Consider the following 19,735-nt stretch of genomic DNA (forward strand, 5'->3'; position numbering starts at 1 on the left):
GACGCCCACCCTTAACTCTGCAGCGATCGGAGAGAGGAGGGGAGGGGGGCGGAGAGGGAGATTCTCAGCTAGATAACACAACCCCATTTATGGACTGATCCGATGACGTACATTGCAGAAAGTTCTATAAAAAACCTTCCGTACATACAAAGTGTGTCGTGCCATCCCCCAGCACCCCCCACCCTCCCCGCATCCGCCTCCAGCCCCTCCCCCCGCATGCCCACACCCACACCACCAACCCACATCTCTATTCCTCTCTGTCTTATGAACTAAAATTATATTATATATACACGTTTATGTTTAGAAAAAAAAAATGCATTCAATAAATGAAAACATGACTCCGAGCCGTAAGGGGTGTAATAAAATCACACAATTAATCTTTAATAACAACAACATTTCACTCTAAACAAGGCTAAAAATATTTTTATATTTCATAAATTGATGCACACGTATTTTGGCATTCACCACTGGATAACTTGTAATCAAAAATAAGCATTATTTCGTTGAAAAGCACAGTGCTGAAATTATGCATGAAATATTTGCTCATAAAAACTGCGGTCGTGACCGTTTTGTTGCATGTCTACAATAACGTGCATAATATTTGCCAGAAAATGACAAGAGCATTACGAAGATGACAATGACACAACGGCAATAATAAAATATAGTTACAGCTAAAACCAGCTGCTATTACTGTCGGACTTGTCCAAAAACATATGCTGCTGTCCTACTTGATTTATGTCACTTTAAAGTCAGACTTTCGATACATTGTTTTTGTGGCAACATATATTTTCTGGAAAACATGTTTCGTACGATTATAATAAAGAAAAAAATGTTAATAGAGAAATTACCGATTTAGCAGTGCTGAAAGGAGCTAATGCTGCCGGACAAAGAGAATCAGACATAAGGATCATTTAAAAGAAGCCTAATGACACACTGAATGTCTTCCGCCTGATAGACTCTTGATTAACGCAGTGCTGAGGCGCCCGTGGGCTTTCGTGTCTGTCTGTTTGTCATTCAATCGCTTCACCCTTTAATCAGATTCTTGGATACAAAGAAAAAAAGGCGACCGTAGCTAATATCCTCCGCTCATCCCTCTCAGCAACCGAGACGAATTCCTAAACTTAGTCGGCATAAAAGTCAGAAAATCATCAGCGAAAGGCTCCTTTTAAACGCTGACTGTCCTAATTTCGCCTCTGTCTTGGCTTTTCTTCAGCTTTCTCCACAATACGCGTGACACCCTCTCAGCCATTTCCTTATCAGGCAATCTTATCGGTGGCTCCATCTAACCCAGTCTGAACAAAATCTGACCACGCCTATCCAAATTCTTATTCACTTTAACTGGAAAAATATAGCCTATATATGAACCCACAAACACACACACACAATGTTTTGACCATCGGGCTATTTTTGGCGAGGCAATTCAAAATACTTTAGCATGATATGTTATCTGTGGCGAAAGCTTTTAGCTCTAAGTGGTTCCCAACTGTTCGGCGTGTGCACAGACAGACCTGTGCGCTGGGGAGCGAGATGAGCGGGTGATGCTGGAGGAGAGGAGTGGAAATCTCGGGATGAATGAAACCGAGAAGCGGTCCGTAGTAAAACACTAGGAATATGTCCACGATGACGAAGTGCGGAGATGCTACAGACGTGATTACATTGATAGGGCTGGTTGCACCACTTTAGAATCGATTCAACGAATAAATTATCCCTCCATGCTAACGAAAACAACATTAAGCTGTTAAGAAAGGATGACGAGAATGACAGGTACAGATATAGATAGATAGATAGATAGATAGATAGATAGATAGATAGATAGATAGATAGATAGATAGATAGATAGATAGATAGATAGATAGATAGATAGATAGATAGATAGATAGATAGATCCGGATCTTGTCGTTTTCAGCAAGACAATAAGTAGGAGGTAGCTCGTGCTGAGTCGTATATTTTATTAAAGACAAGCCCCATTATTCAGCAAGCAAAGAAAAGCGTGTGCTAGACAATTGCGCATTTAAGACAACAAGAATTCCGCAAGCATTTGATTGTGATGAGGACGGAAAGTCAGCAGTATGTACTTGTATGCACTATTTACTTACATTTTTTTGTTTTGCGCTAAAAGTACAAGCACATGTGTAACAGCTAAATATGAACGTTTCTATAGGGGTGAACTGTAAGATATAGAAATGAATACATTATTTCTTTTCAGTGAATTCGTGACAGAGCTGTGGTAGTTAATTGAAACAACTTTGTCACCGTTTGGTTTTTTGCTCTAGTCATAGTGTAAAGCCATAAGAGTAGAAGAAAAATGTACAAGGATAACGGAAGTTTAACATTTCTCTCATGACTCATTGCCTTCTCTATACCATCTCTACCCAAAGCTCTTCCTCACAGCGCAAATTTTCTCTATCCGTAACCACTAATCAAAGTTAAAATGCGTAAAAAGGTTCCATTTCTCTATGTAGATGTAAAACATCTGCCCAAGAAGGGTTGCTAGTGAAGTGGAGAATAAAACAAAAAGGTCTTACCTTTTAAAGAGCTGACAACCACTATCAGTGGTTAGATCTCCAAGACCAACACTTGCATTTCCCAAAGTTAACGCTGTGCACCAAGTGGAGCTGGCAAAGTACGCGTACACTACAGCAGCTCTACCATTTCAACTTTCACATGCTCTAAGTGGCGACAGAACTCCAAGCGCAAAGTAAGCAGCCCCACTATCGACTGGTTCTTTTCCTCGCGTTTGTTTCTTTGTTTTGTTTTTTTCACCGGTCTCCCTCCGAAAGCGAAAAAAAAGAAGGAAAAAGTGAAACAATTCCCTAGCTTTGTCAAAAGAACTGCAAAACAAAAAAGCGATGTCCACTCACTCCGTGTTAGTCCGCAGCGTTCAACGACTCCAGTGCCTCTGTCCAAAGTGCTGAAATCATAGCACAGCTAAGGTTACTTAGAGGCAAAAATCTATACTTTCGTTAAGTGCCACTTGATATTGCTTTACTCTATTGCTTCCCCACGCCTTGTCACGTGAATATATCATTGGCAAGCCCGTCCTGTTAATTTTTGATCACATGTTGGCCGGTCGCTTTCTTAACAAAAGAATCACTTATCTAAAAAGTCGCTCATAACCCTCTAAAGTGGAGTCCCCCCAAATGGCTTGAAACCCATGTCCCCAAATCACACAGTAATAGCGCCTTGGTGTTCTGCTTTTGTCCTGCGGGGCAGATGGAAATATCTACACATGTTGCTTTTTCACTTACAGAGAGAGCACTTGTAAAAATGATATTCAGTATAAAAGCTTAAAAGCCCAACAGGCATCAAAGCGCAGATTGGCACATAGCGTAACAAAGGCAAAACCCAATTAGAATGTATATTCTCTACGGTTGTTTATGTGCCTGCGTTAGGTTTGCTCAGATTTGTTTTTTTAATTCTATGGCTACGAAATCACAGAAAACAGCAGCATTACAAAGTTTTACATTCATGTTAGCAAACCTGAACCCTCGTGTAAGTAGCCTTCAGCGTTAGGATCCATAAGCACGAGAGCACTCTTATATGTCGTTCATCAAAATCTGTTCTTTTGATACCAACCATACAGTGTAAACACAAGCCATGCCTTTTGGAGTAATTATTCCTTTAAGTGTAGTATTTCCGTTCTACTTACCATGTTCCCCTATGCTGTCCTGGAGATAGAAGTGTCTTAATATCCACACACTCCAACAGATGCTGGTAGGTAATGTGTCTTGTTTGAAGTCATCATATGAGAACTTCTGCCGTGCTCAGAAGATCGCCCACCACTTGGGTGACTTATGAATCTAATAACCCTTTGCAATATCCGCGTGCTTAAACTCTCTAACACCTTGGTGACTGTGCCGACAGGACAAATAGCAACCAGTCGCGATTTACCCCAAAAACCCTATACAGATTTACGCAGTGCCCTCTCTCAGAGAAAAGCAGTTAGTGGTCTTACGTGACTGAAAGACGCGAAGGCGGTCAAGTTTAGGTAGCAACTACAACCCCGAGACGCTGAGTGAAAATGAATGACCATAAGAAAGTTGCGCATCCAAGACAGCAAGCAATGTGCACTTTTTTTTTCGTGTGTCTGTGCGTGCATTGCGCGTGATATGTCAACATTACGCGAAGCCGGTACAGTTCAAGACATTTTTCAATCTGTCTGTGTTCCCAGCTGAGGGATCAGTCAGGTAAGATCACATTTCACAATATAATTTTCTGCCAAGTAGGACCAAGTTCTCGGGAGACTTGTTGCTGCTGCTACAAAGCTGTGCTATTGAAAACCAAAGAGAGGAAAAACATGGTTTTAAGTACCATACTTACATCTGTGCAATACAGATTTGAGCTTCGTTATGTGTGTACTATAGGAAAAGAAAAAAGCCGAATCCTCGTCAGTCTTGAGGCACTCTGTCAACTTAAAGAAATGACAAGGTTATTTCACCCCGTGCGCCTTTATCTTGATATAAAGAATGAAATGGAAGTCACGAAATCCAAGTACGACCGTTGTCTGTTATCAGTAAAATTCCATCAGAGCGCGAACACTCAGACATCTAATTGTTATGCAGTGACGAGGCGCTATGCTTGGATGTGTCCTACAAATGTGCTGGAAAGTAACATGAGTAATAGGTGGTATTTACCCGCATATGAGCCAAGATTCGTTCGAACCGGAGAGTTGTAAAAGACATGAAACCCTATTGTATTTATAACTCAGAGCAACAGTAAACAGTAGGCTTTTAGACAACAAGGACACGCATAGTAAACGAGCTGGGAGGAAAGAAAGGGAGAACAAGTTCAAAAACTCAGTGGGCAGAGAGCCCTTTCTCACATAAACTTATTTTCTGGTTAGCACTGACAGACAACAATTGTTGTTTTGATTCAACAAGTTCTTTCATTCATGCATCCATCCATCCACATGAGGGTGATTTACTTGTTAGTCAGTAGTGGGACATGATAGCATACACCTGACAATCGATTCCCTCATATCATCTGGAAATGAATGCAAACCGGCAGCCTGTGTGTGTGTTTGTCTGTTGTCATCTTGGGTTTGCTTCACTTCAAGAAAAAGTTGATTACACACAACTGCATCTCTCACCCCTTCCGGTCTGCTTAAGATATAATGGAACCGGAGACAGCTTTTCTTCAGATCTGTATTTTTCAGGAGTTTTAAAATGCACTTTTTATGTATTTTCCATGTGTTTATAGATTGAAGAAGCTATGATGAAACAGATAACTGCTTCTTTGCTAAATCAGAAACAAAACCCTTACAATACAGTGCTTTTTTGGTCACATTACATAGCTTATTCAAAATATGATACATTTTTCTTCCAAAGGTTTATTTATTTACTTTCTCTCTTTTAAAGATCTGTCTTTGACTGCCTCACATTCATCCCTGCGTGACTCGTTTTGCTTTTGCAGGTATTGGTGCACTGCAGACTAACACGTATAGTTCTCCATGATCAGATGAGGATCAACAATGCACTGTCAGGACACATTAATGAGTATGGATGCTACAGAAGAAAATTTTCAAAGAACGAATGGCTCAAGGTTTAAAACACTGTCGCGGGTGAGTATAGTTGGATAGTTTGTGGTATTTAAAACATAGACTTTCGAGATGAATGGAGGCCTATGTTGTTAAGGGACGAGGCTCTTGAAGTGGTTAAACATAATAAAATGCAGCCTCATTGTATAAAAATGTGGAGGGGTCGGGGCCAGTATTGAGGACACCACACTGATGCTCTTCTGAATGTCTAAACGCAGCATCCAGAACCTCCCTCAGATAACCCGTCATCGCTTCCTCTCCTTTCTCAAAACTGCATCACTTCATCACTCTAGTCTTCCTTTCCTCTCCTCCGTTCTTTCCACGCTCCCACAGTTTTCACAGGCTCCCTGGATGACTCACATGCGGCCCTCTGCACCACCTCTGCCCTCCTCCGTAACTCCTAAAGAGAGATACCCAGAACCTCAAACTACAGGTCAGTCAGACCACCAGCATCTTCTCCTACCTAAGACTACACCCACCGTTCCAGCTCTCATCCGACGCCTTTCATTTTAGCTTAGTGCTTTATTTAAGTACCTGAACCATTGTTATTTATTTTCATATTGTATATACACACAATCTTATATTAATATACACACATACACAATCTTAGGTCCTATTGGGATTAGGTTTTATTGACCCCCCCCCCCCCCAACTATAACAGTGAATTATCTTTAGTTAGACATTTAAGCTGACAAAAGCCAGAACACAAGAGTGGCTAGAATGCTTAGATGCATTAGCATTATAAAATATTCAAAAAATATTAGCGTGGCATGTGAGATCTCGGCTATGTTTTTTATGGCTCATTTAAAGGAATCCCCTGAAGTGAGATATGCTGTACATCCTTGTCGAAACCACATAACTCAGATTTAACAAGAAAATAAAACTTTTTTTAAAAGAGGCTTTTGGAGAAAAAAGGTCTATCCTATAACTCTATATGGTCACATTATGTAAAATACTTCCTCTTGCTAGTTTTATTTGAATGCAATGTTGTCTTTATGCAGGTCACCTGAGCTTGCTTGTTTGTCATGCCTAATTACATTTGGGCTTCGCTCAGTCTCCAAAATCATTATGAAAACTGAAGTGTATGGCAGCAGAAAGAATTGCACCGTCAGCATTTTTGAGCCCCCTCCTTCACTCCATTTACCGTCCAATATTAAGAGTGGATGGGTCCGCGGGGAATGCCATATCATTTCTCTGTTTCAATTTGTGTTCCATAAATATCAGTAATGGGGCTTGCACGTCACAACTTACACAGTACCTGGCAGTGAAAATAACCCTCAGCAGTGGGTGTGGGCACGTGTCGGTGGAAGGATGCGTCCATTCTTCTGTAGGACTGAGGGGACATCTATAGTTTCTTCACATCATTTTTCTCTCATCCTCACTCTCCCACAGTTCCTTTCTGGTGCCATGCTGTACTGTTTCAGTTATGAATTCAACTTGGACACAGACAACCATTAGAATGCATAACATTCATATTCAGTGTTCATAAATATACACACTGTTCACATAAACGGGAAAAGGACAGATTCACCAAGATGTGTTTATATTCAGACTAGTGGGGGTATGTTGAATACGTAGGTAGAATGACACACACACACACACACACATACACACACACACACACACACACACACACACACACACACACATATATACACTTTTTTAACTTGCCGGCCCACCCTACTTTTTTTTTTCAAATCACTTATAGTACTGATTATTTTTCACCATCTCACTTTTTTTTTTTTTTTTTACGATACTATAATATGTTATATGTATATGTAATATGTATAGTATATAATTTTATTATTTTGCATTTGTTTTTATTTTTGGGATTTTCTGTTTTTATTTAATTTTAAAGTTTAAGTAATTTTACTGTGTTGTAATTTTTATACGTTTTTTAAATCTCTATATAGTTTTATTCATTTTTATTTCAGTATTAGTTTTAGCTATTTTAATATCAAGTTAAAACTAAATAAAAATGAATGTTGCCTTGGCAACTAGCTGAAATAAACTAAGTATATTTTTATATTTTATTTCATTTAATTTTTTATGGCTTTAGTTTAAGTTGACTATAATAACCGTGGTGTGCAACAAAACTACACACACTGATCTTTTCCGAAGTTTTCAGCAGAAGTGGAATGCCTGTGAGTCACAAAGCACTATATCCCCAGTGAATCCCACTATGTTTTAAATACATTGCTTTTAAATTTGTGGAAGGACTGGGCCTAATATTCGGTTACCTAGTGATGTTAGATCTTGTATTGGATGTTCACTCTGGTATTCTAAACTGGAAAATCTGATTTTTAATTAGTCAAGGATCTAGTGGTTTGTGATCAAGAAGTGCCAATGACTGATTCACATGGGGAGGTGGATCTTTATATTATAATGAGTCATCATACAGTGTTAAAACTTATGATGTCAAGCTTATGATGACTACATGAGGAGTATGAGGAGTGACTGTGATTGACTTTTTCTCATCAGTCAACGGGCTTTTTTTAGATAAAGTTTGTCATTATGCTTAGTGAACTTTTGAAATGTATGCCTTAGGATTGGGGTTTAATTGGGTATCTATTCTATTCTGTTCTTTTCTATTCTATTCTATAAAAGTCTATTAGAAGAAAGTGTCCATACTTTAAGCTGAATTGAACAGCAGCGTACAATCAAATCAGCAAAGTTCTACTTTTATTTCTCTGTCATCAGTCAGCCTTTTTTAAACAATGTTTGTCAGTAAGATGAAAAGTCAAGAAAGTGATCATACCTGTTGAACACACCTAAAAAGCAATCACCAATCAAATCAGCATTTAACTATTTACTCTCTAGCGGGCAACAGTTTCCAGCTAGTAGCACACCAGCACAAATTTCAACATATCCTAACCATCCATACATCGGTGGAAAGCTTATTTATTCAGATTTTCAGATGTCAATTTTTAAAAGATTTTGACCCTAATCACTTGTTTTGTGGTCCATGGTCACATATGTGGAGCTTGCAGCAGAAATCCCATTTACAATTTGAGCAGTGAACTTGTGATACATGGTAGGGTGTAGAGCACTTTACCTTTACAATGTGCTTCCTAAATAGATACACTCACTCTGTGGCCATTATAACAGCCTTTTAAGTTGCTGACAACCTCAGATCTAGCATTCATATATATCATATTCATATTCATATAGTATCACAGATGCACATGAAGACAATCTTACCATTAATGTAAGGGCATATCAATTAGACACACTGAGAGAGATGTCTGAACGCATATGCAAATATGCACATACACAAGCACACAAGTACAAACACATTTATTTGCGTACCGTACATGATAACAGTTAGTGTAGGGTACTAGGTTATGAAAGTCGGCGCCTGTATTAATATCATAATAAAAAGTTATTTACTTGCACAACATTATGCCATTTATTTATTAAAGGGGATGCCAAACAAGCAAGAATACTCACAATGTCAATTTTATAAATTGATATAATTAAATAAAAATAAATTCATTTTACACACTTGCATATCATAATGCAAAATGTTGCGTAATAAAATCAATAGATTTTCATTTCACCTTTGTTTACATACACTTGTGATTTCGGCAGCCTTGGTTTTATAACAGTGTTGATAACTTTTTTAATTATCTTTTTATTTTATAACATTTTTAAATTAAAGTGTGGTTGTAGAGATATGTATAAATTATATAAGTATTTGATTCAGTAGTTTAAGGCTAACTATTTTATGACTATAAGCTATGTTCCCGCACCCATAGGTCCTGAGGAGCAGTTTATTTGACTAGTCTTATTTGCATGCTTTTCAATAGCTGAGGTTTGTAAGGGCCTACAACAGTGAGGTTTTGTCTATTTGCATCGTGGAGTACATGAACATCTAATTTTGAGCTGTTCGTACGGCAATATGCAACAATGTTTATAGTTCTACCGGTAAAACCCTTTGCTAAATGGACAAATATAGGACAAACAAAACATTAGACAATTAATTTGTTGACATCATTAGGTACCAAGACATCAAAGAATGCTGTTCTTTTTATAAGGGATTAGACATGAAAGCTGCGAGTCTCAAGAGCATATGCGCTTGCACTGTTTATGTTTTTATTCATCTGGTGAGTCAGTGGCCATTTTCGCTGGCCATTTTAGTTAGCATTTGGTCTCTCGTGGTACTATTGGCAGTTGTAAAAAGTTTCTTTATAGAGTTAATTTTTTTCTAATTAAGACATGATAGTGTGAAAGAGACAAATACAATTAATGACTACTCATTTGCTGTACAGATAACCTCACCTATAAAGAAATAACGATCTGGCATTCTTTGAAGGAAAAGGAAAAACCTGATTACTTTGATGCTCCTTCAAACCTGTATGATTTTCTTCTGTAAAACCAAAAATAAGATTTTGAATAATATACTGGTTACTTTTTCTGTGCAAAAACAAAGAAAGATGGGAACTTTCATTCATACGACAATACGACATCAGCCACAAATCTCTGATTCGTTACTTTGAGTCAAATTGTTCAGTAAATCACTTGATTCATATCACAAAATCGATCTGGGGTGCATTTCCCAAAAGCATTGTTAGTCAATTATGGTCGTAAATTCTGCTGAAATCTACTGGGAACAATGGAATTTGTGATCTTTTCATAATTTTTATATTTTATGTGCCTTTGCATGCTCCAAGCCCCATTCATCTTCATCGTACAGAAAAGCATATCCAGTAAATTATAATTCATATTTGTTTTCTATGGAAGACAGAAAGATGTGCAGGTTTGAAACAACACGAAAGTGAGAAAATAATGTTAAAACGTTAATTTGTGTGAACTGTCCCTTTAAGACTAAATCAAGGACACACACTTACTTGTCACACATTAACCACTAAACTATTGTTTTTGTTGAAGTGGAGTCACAACAACACATCATTTGCAATGTATTATAATGCAAATTTTCTGACAGTTTTGTTGCATCATCATTTGCAACTTACCATTTGGAGTGGATATCTTGCTAATGGCATATTAGCTCATTAACTAGGTTATTTCAGCTTCGCCTTAAGGAACAGGTGCAAACTGAATGTTGTCATTGGGCCTGCAATTCAGTTTTGACACCAAGCTAACATGTGCTTGCTTGGCGTGAAGCCACTTGTTTCTGTTACACTGTATAGCAATTTCCAACATGTCCCTCACGTTTGGCATGTATACAATCAAACACGCAGACACAAATACCACCCTCCCCATAATGCTATAATAATAGACAGCTCGCTCAATGCAAGTAAAGCCATTAAAGAGAATAAAGGCGGTAGTTGCTGAAAGGCTGGGAATTGTTAAAGACAATACTAAAAGAGTGGGATTTCTTCCCTGTTGATCTGTTAGGGATATCCTACTCCAAATGCTTCTCTCTATACATCAAAGGGATGGCGCAAATAAAAGCATGCTTGTTGACGGTGAACAAACTGGTTCCTTTGTGCCGCCTCCCAGCCAAACTCAAGCAACACAAAGCAGTTGGATGTAATAAACTGCAAAAAGAAGCCGGCACTATTTAGATGACATGCTCTGCTCTGGTGCTTGGCTGCGTACCTTTGTCTGCCTCTAGCTGGGACTGACATATAATATTACTTCATCGAAATCCTCTTAGACTCCAGGGTCCGATTACAGCCCCCCCTGTACCTCTCTCCAGTTCTTTTCTTCCTTTAAACTAAGCAAAGTTGATATCTGTCTGATAAAACCGAGACTGTTAACACTTTAGCTATAAGCCTGGGGCTGTATAGTAGGGAGTGGTCTGACAGATTGATGATGTTTTCAAATACAATGAACATAATTTATGTCAGTCATCTGAAATGGAGTAGAATTATGTGCGTTTAACCCATGTATATAAAGTATGCTGTGGCATGATGAATGAAAAGATAAGGCATTCATCAGTTTGGATGTAGAGAAGTTGTTTTGCACTAAAGTCGTGGAACGATACTGACTTCACAAATCCTCAGAAGCATTTTAAGGTCAAAACAACTAAATTAATAAAGCAAAACCTCACACTTTATTCAAAATGCTCTGTAAAATCAAGCTTGACTTGTTAATGTTAATCTCAATTACTAATACATTGTAATACATTTTAAGATAAAAACTTGACATTAATTAATGGACTGTGAACTAACTTGAATATTAACAAAGGTTAATAATAAATACTGTAAAAATATATTATTCATTGTTAACTCATGTTAGTTAATGCATTAACTAATGTTAACAAATGAAACCTTTTTGTAAATATATTAATTAGTATTACATTATTTGTGTTCCACTAGAGAACATCTATCACACAGGTTTTGGATTGACATGAAGGTGATTAAACAATGACAGAATATATAGTATTTAAATTAAGAAACACTAAAAATAATTAATTTTTTCGATGAATATACAACATGAACGTACCATCACACTATCGGAGGCTTCATGTCTAATCAGCTAGAAGAGCTGTGCAAGTCTCTCATTAGCTCTACATCTTGCTCCCAGTGGGTAAAAGGCAGTCTTTCAATGAAAATGTTCAAAGAGAGGCTTGATTCGTAAGGGCATTGAGGGGAAGAACTGCGGGGCTCGGGGCTCTGGGGGGTAACGGTGCTCTCTGGCCACATACACCTCGCAAGGATACCTGGGCGCATGCACGATTTCGCCGTGTTTGTGAGGAGAGAATAAAACAGCCTTAAAGTGATGTTATGACTCATCCCCAGGGTCATTTGCTTTCGCTGCAAATGAGAGTGGGTGTCTCACTAACTTGCAGATATAAACTGGATATTGTTTTCATTATTCTACAGCTATATTTGGTAAAGGAGGAGAGAGCAAGTGAAAGAAAAGCAGCAGAGAGTGACAAAAGAAAACCTATAAGAAAGTTTGCATCAAGACGCTCCCTCTCACGGCCCTCCTTCCCTCCTCGTCAGATAATGTTTATCGTCAAACCTTCACAAATGTCAGCTGGTCGTGACAGGATAGACATTTGCCCTTGGATTCTGACGCCAGGGGTTACCTAATCAACACCGGTCCTTTGTGACTCAGTCACTTGGATTTCAGGAAAAAAAAGGGCTGAAGACGAATGACCCCTATAGGTGAGAACAGCACAACAAAGCATCAAATCCCCAGAGAGGACGTCTACGCTAATAATCAAATCCAGTGTCCACATTACGTGCCATTTTTCATTTCACTGTCAAACTTCAGAACATTTCCACCCTCAGGATAAGGCTGTAGTCATGGTTTGATGTGGACGCCATGGCAACACAATAGGCGGCCTTTAGGTGTCCTCACAATAAGAGCGAGGTCGTCAGGGACTGACTCATCAACGCCAATGCTCCATGCATTCACCCGATTTATTGACCGACCGAAGGGTGAAGTAGGGGATGAAGTTCGACAACAGTGTTATTTGGAGGGAAATTGAGTACATGGGAGTGTGGCAGGAAGAAATGATATAAATAAGCATAGAAGATGTTTCATCACTTCACATTTCTACCATTCTTCTCCAAAGCATCTGAAACAACCTTAGAAGCACCCACACCGCATGTAACCATAACTACACACGCCGCCTTTGCCCTTCAGATGATCCATACTCTGAATACAATCACCTGCTGTCATGCGATGGGATATTGTGGTGTTCCTGTAGTTTGGTTTGAATATATTTGAATGGAAGCTGCATTGTTTTCACTCGGCGCCTGGCCTCTCGCTGCCCTCTGACGTAATGACACACCTTTTGTTTGCAAGGTTTGGACTCAAACGATGCGCCGGGCATTCAGAACAAGAACATTCTGGTTATTCTCCATCTGTAACTACCGCTCACCTAACTGCATCAGGTTGGACCATCTTATCTGGCTGACTTTTCTTCATCTGTTTGCTGGTGTTTCTCTGGGAACACCAAAGGAAGTAATATTGCATCAGAATGCTAATTCCCATTAGGCTTACCTTAATGCTGTGGTGCGCTTTTAGGTAGTGTCGGACCGGTGGTCCCATTTGACTAGGTCTGATTTCGGAACACGCGCCAGATCCGCGGATTCTCTCCCTGCTCCAGGAATTTTGATATTCGTCTGAGTGGCGGAGCTTGCAGGGAGCATTAGGGAAGCGGGTCGATCTCCCACGTACCCTGCTTTACATTTCAAATCTTAGCTTATCCAAGGATTTCCATACCATCTATTTGAATATTTTCCACTCTGAAAGCTGGGAATTAGTGTGCAGAAACACTCCTGTTTCATAATCCTTCATATGACAGTCGCCAACTTTGCGATAATAGATGCCCCTCATCCCTGCGAGAAAGAAAAATTAGATATGAGATGTTAATGTCTCAATTGTTTCTCCAAGAGAGCAATGAGAAGAAATAAAGCATAAACAGTGATCGGAGTTTCAACAAAGGGCTCAGATTTGGCCATTTTTTCTGCCAGATGTCAAATCAAATATTTCATATCAAATGTTTCCATGAACAAACTATGTGGGCTGTTATGCACAATTTTGTAAAAATGAATATTTTTTTTTTTTATATTTATTCTTTTTGAATGCCAACAACTGCCTCATTTGTTTTTATTTCTTCTAAGGGATTTTAGTAGAAACGTTTCATAATTAAAACATAACTAAGAACTCCATCAAATCTTCTTTAATGTTATTAAAGAACAGCTCTTGAGCAGTAAAAATGTTCATTCATGTACTTGCCACATAAATTCAGATACACATTGTACACATGTGAACAGAGATTATTATGGTTAAAAATGTGTAAGATTATTAATCTGAACGGCATACTTCATTGGCATCCAGCTCTAGTCATAGATTGTCTTTATATAGAAAGCCATTGTCTTTTTTGCAACAATTTCATAATTACTCACCCCGTTTCTAAAGATAATGCATCATGGGAATTGTTACAGGCACACCTGCCCGTGGTTTGCATAATAATCAATCCCTCCCTGCAGGAGCTACATGCAGACAATGGCCAACATTTATTTTGACGACCTTTAACCTAATACAGTTTCTGTATGCTTAGTTTTAGAGCAGTACTGCCTCTTTAAAATGATTAAATAATAGTGATTGAACAGGATAGAAATGTTTCACTTAATTTATTTCATCTGAATACTCACTGTAAATATTATATGTGTGTGGCATGTTTAATGTGCTCTTTTAGCACCGATTATATACATCAGTTGTTTCTGGCAATCACATATGGATCTTACATTGTTAGTGTAATCAAAGCTGATTTAAAAAAAAAGAATAATCATAACTCGATATCTTTATCAAATCAGTCATATGTCTCAAATACGCCTCTGTGGTGTCATCTTCCCTTATTTGTTTCTTCTCAGCCTCTATTCTTACTTGTTCTCTAAAGACTTGTGGCTATAGGGGCATTTTCTGCAACTCCTGTTGAGGCCATCATTGAGTCAGCGTCTATTTCGGGTCTAGTCTCAGGTGTTCCTGCTAATCAAATCACACTTATTCATTATCTTCATCCTTTCAGGCATTCGACTATTACCGTCCTGCTATTTCTTTTCTTCCTGTTGCTCTCACCCTCAGCTTTTCGCTTCAACCTATTTGTCTTTTTAATTCTAAAACACTGTGTGATCCTCTCGAGGCAATCCTGCCCCTGCACAGCTGTATCTTCTGATGAGGCCTTTTACATTATTGCTTTTTCTCTCAAAAAGACAAACATCAAAGAAGATTCGAATTTTAGGATTAGATTAAAAGATAATGTACGAAAAGGGATAAATGATGAGGAGGATAACAGACGCAAATAAGATGAGCCACGCTAAACCATTTCGCAAACTACTATTAATCTTGCATCAAATGTGTTTTTCATCTGTTAGTAAGCCACACATTTAGTCAATATGATGTGTTATGACACTGCACACCCACACATAAATCTGTGCGATATAACTCCAGGTCAGATGTAGTGATACGCACGACCACAGGATTGTTCAGGAAGTTATCAAGGCTGCATCATCTCTAAAGTGTTCGCTGGCAAACTCTACTTTCTCTCTCACGTGTTAGGAGTACAGTGGTGCTCAAGTCTGTAATTAGCCGGGTACCAAAGCATGGCATCTGTGATGTGAGCTGGCTGGCGGGGGAGAGAGGCTACTTTGCTTCGTAGGAGGTACTGCGTGCGTTTGTTTACACTGCGGCGGGGGCGTGTTAGCCTGTGTTACACCACTCACCTGTCATAAAAACAGCGAGGAGCAATCTGGTTTTAAATTCTGGAGAACGCCCACCCAAAACTCTATCCTTTTTCCTTGCCGAGACTCAGTTTTCTCGTCTGTCACTCTGTCGTGGCCACTCCACACTCAGAAGTCCAACTTAATGCATGGCTATATTCATGCAAAAAAAAAAAAAAAAAAAAAAAAAAATCAGAAGAGAGGATTTTGAAACCCCTAAAATCGAAGTGGTTGTCATAAACTTGAGTTCCCCCCTCACTACTAAAGGATTTCTTTATCAACTCTACAAAAGCAAAAATGTTTCTTTTCAATCCTATCAAAGTCAAACTTTAGGGCTTTTTTATTTTTTGATGCACTTTACATGTGCATCTTTTTTTTATTGTAACCGTTTATATCATAAAACAAAGCATGTGAAGTCTCTTGGGGGCCTCTGATAAGACAATGACTTCAACGTGATCCCGTTTTACCTGCAGTTGCTAAGCAACATCCACCTCCAACCTCTCACTCAGTCTCATTGGACGATCTTGGAAACACAGCTGTCAGCTCATTGGCTCAGAAGAAGTTAACTAACTTTAGTCACAGCCTTCTCCTTTCAGAAAAAGAGGGGAAACAAGCTCAGGGTACAATTTTTGTGAATGAGAGAGAGGGAGGAACAGAAGCAGGCTGAAATACTGAGGGAGTGTCGGTGCTCGTGTTTTCTTGATAACTAAATCAGTCAGTTATGTCAAAGTCAGTTATGAGAATGATATCAAAGTTAAAGAAAAGATGATTCCAGGATTATAGCTGAAGCTGTGTCTCACCTTGGAGAGACACTAAAGAGACACTAAAAGAGGGAGGCGGGTATCCGATTGCGTGTTCAACATAAGTCTTTTGTGATGTTCGGCTGTGGGAGCATGAAAGCAGCAACCAAGTGGGGTATTACTAATATCTCATTACTGTTTAGTCTGCAATTCAAAAATCTCGACAATAGTCATACTAGTGATCAATACTAGCTGGTTAACAGTTGTGGTTACCAAATCACTGGTGCAAAAAGACAAACTTATCACTTACTTATTTTTATTTATAATTTGTTATGGTGCTTAAAACCTATTTCAAAGCAAAACAAGACGTAATTCATATTAAGTAAAATTGTAAGAATGGAAAAATGGTCACAAGTTACTTTAGAAGAAAAAAAGAACCGCACTCACACACATAAATATAATATACACATATAATATATACAAAAGATTATATAAGCTGCATTGTTTTCATCTATGTTGCAGGAATAGAGTAGCACATTTCCTACGTCTACTGCATGTAAAAATGAACTACAGGGTAAAGTATCTCAGACAAAATATTAAAATAAATATTAAAACAGGATGGATTTTTTTTTTCGAGGAAGAAATGAAAATTCATATAAACCGAATCAATAAACATAATAAATCACTGCAGTTTTACTGATATGCTCATGTAGCCTACCTAATCTTGATGATCATGATGCATAATATATATATATATATATATATATACAGATTTTTTTTCTTCTGAAAACCAACAAAACACTTCAAAATACTATCACGCAGTGCATGAACTTTTATACACGAAGGAAAAAAAAAGCTATTTCAGCTAACATCTACTCACCTATCTGAAGATGAACTCCATCCTCCAAATGTATGGCTCTGTGGATCAGCCTGACTGGTTTTGATATCCTTCATTATTTTGTATTTTACCAACATTTTAAAGATTTCTCTGTACTTGCTGTCTTAAAATGGTCAGACTACCACTAATGTGATTCTGAAAGGTGATTGGCTTGAATTATTCACTTTGACAATAATTTGTTAAGGAGGCAATTTTACCCGCCAAATTTTTAAAGCCACCATGTGCTTTTATCGGTCAAATTTTGGATGGAAACAATCGACGTTGTGTCATTTGTATATTAAATCTGATATATTTAATAAAACACAATTTTATAATGGCAATGATAGCATGTTATTTTACTGGAATTAATATTGGACAGTCAGTCTGCAACTTCAGATCACAGAACTGCCGAAGATAATGGATATGTGATAATTGTGTTAAACATTTGGTAAAACTAAAGTATAGGCTATTAATAGATGAATGCATATTAAATTATATTTCTAAACTCTGTCAGATATGGGTTATTTCAATATTCAATATGATTTTTTTTTCTCCCCTCAGGACCTTTGAGAAAAAATTGAACAGCAATAAAGGTAACCATTTTTATTTGTTTATCAAACTTTTTAAAGATAACTGATTACAGACAGTTGAACACATTCTACAGGCGAGTTCTGGATGTCTTCTGTAGCCTGACTTGGGCTTGTGGTTCAGCAGAGTTGGAGGGTGGTCTCCTCACATTTCAGGCCTGGCTTATTCTCCATTGATGAAGAGCAGAAAACAGTAAAGATTTGGCAGTAAATTTAGGCCAACTGCTTAATCTAAACAGCTTTCATTCTACCATTGATAGAGTGCGAGAAAGAGAGAGATTGGGAGGAGGAGGAGCAGATCATGTGGTTTTGGCTGTGTGCTTGACATTGCTTCACAGCTGTCAGGTGGTCCACTCATTACACCACTAGACTAGTTTAACAAACAATGCATTATGTGAAGAATTTCTAAATTGGATTATGTCACATCCAAAATGCATGAGAACAGTCCAGAGAGCAGTAAAGCGTAACTGGACTAACTTTCCAGGTGTTGAGAAGGGTGATGCCAGGACCGTCATCTTCAATCCAGATGACTTTCTCATGTGTTTGGGTGCTGCTGCTGTCACTTCATTATTGCTGTTATTCTAGAAGACTATTAAGTTACATTCCCCTTTGCAGAACAGCCAAGCACACATACAAAGTATGAGACTATTTAGCAAATACAATTAGCATGAAATATCTAAAGTATGCTTAAGGGAAAGATGCTCATTTTTTTCTCACCATGTCAGAATAATCAGCCTTTCATAATTGAAATGATCTACAACATACATTGAAGAAATTATGAGTCAATGTAACACTATAGCACAGATAAACGTGAGAGAAAAGTGTGCACAGAGTAAAGAGACTAATAGTATGTACTAATACTAATTCATTCTTGAATCTGTACATTCAAAAAGAGCCTGTACTGTAAAACGCAGTTTTCAAAGCAGTTATTGGTAAGTCGAATTTTAATGTCTAATTTAGTCAATGTAATGAGATATTAGATCACGTTGATGTAATATTTGTTTTTCTAGCCCAATGTAGGGCCAAGCAGGCAGAACTTTATGGACGTGCTGCTCTGGATGCCATGAGCCCAGTACATCTGCCTGTAGGCGTGTTACATGATTATCTGTTAATAATAGCCTCATTAACAGAATTGATTACTGTTAATTCCTTAGGCATGATGATAGAACCAGCACAGCTATTCGCAGCGCAAGCGATTGTCTTGCAAACCAAAAAATACTATTCAAAAACAGACAGCAGACAGTTGTGGTTTCATCACTCTTGCAGCAAGGACTGACACAGATAAACCAAAGCATTTGCACTGAACCATGTTCTGCTTGATGTACACTACAAGCACTTCTATGGAAGTTTATTGTATTGTTGGATATGTTAAAGAGTTTGAACTGTAAACGGGCTACACTCTTGACGGGAGGCTCAATTTTCTTTTGGTTCAGATAGGTTGACATGCAGGAAATGGCTCAAAACTGCCAGTCTCCAGACTCCCTGTTTTCCTCTGTGGGCTGAACCCATAAGCTCTGAAAACACTACAGAGACTACAAATCAGCAAGAAACAAGATAACTGCACTGCATTGGAAGACGAGGTGAAGATGCATGAAAAATCTGCAGAGAATGTGTTTAATTACACTGAACTAATAGGTTTTGCTCCATGGCTGCAATTAAAAAAAAGTTGTGGAGCAAAATGTCAGTAATATTAGTTGTAAATGCCCTGGAAATATCAAATAAAGAACATTTTAAATGGTTACAGTTCTGATGTCTTATTACTACGCCAACAGCTACAAAAGTTTCAATGCAATTCTCTGTATGGAGCTATACTGTAATCAGGAGACCAAACATTTGACTAGTTTATTGGG

At 38.2% G+C, this 19,735-nt stretch overlaps 1 protein-coding gene and 1 long non-coding RNA gene across 4 annotated transcripts in view; one reads left to right on the forward strand and one right to left on the reverse strand.

The window, feature by feature from the left end:
• Positions 1-4,554, reverse strand: part of bdnf (brain-derived neurotrophic factor) — a 17,485-nt gene extending 12,931 nt beyond the window's left edge. Inside the window, exon 1 of one of the 3 annotated variants that reach the window (XM_026267405.1) lies at positions 4,321-4,554. Coding sequence is in view for 1 of the 3 variants with exons in the window: in XM_026267401.1 (XP_026123186.1) it covers positions 3,650-3,652 (3 nt within the window). In the remaining 2 variants the exon portion in view is untranslated. Of the gene's footprint in view, positions 1-2,525; positions 2,869-3,649; positions 3,775-4,320 lie in introns of those variants that run through there. The other 2 variants (XM_026267401.1, XM_026267404.1) reach the window with 2 other exon arrangements.
• Positions 3,920-19,623, forward strand: LOC113105967 (uncharacterized). The gene is made up of 5 exons (XR_003292423.1): positions 3,920-4,187; positions 5,413-5,560; positions 5,830-5,969; positions 17,860-17,891; positions 19,319-19,623. It is a non-coding gene; the product is annotated as an uncharacterized LOC113105967 (long non-coding RNA).
• Positions 19,624-19,735: the final 112 nt, after the last annotated feature.

Source organism: Carassius auratus, chromosome 7 (genome assembly GCF_003368295.1).
Source record: "Carassius auratus strain Wakin chromosome 7, ASM336829v1, whole genome shotgun sequence".
Lineage (NCBI taxonomy): Eukaryota > Metazoa > Chordata > Actinopteri > Cypriniformes > Cyprinidae > Carassius > Carassius auratus.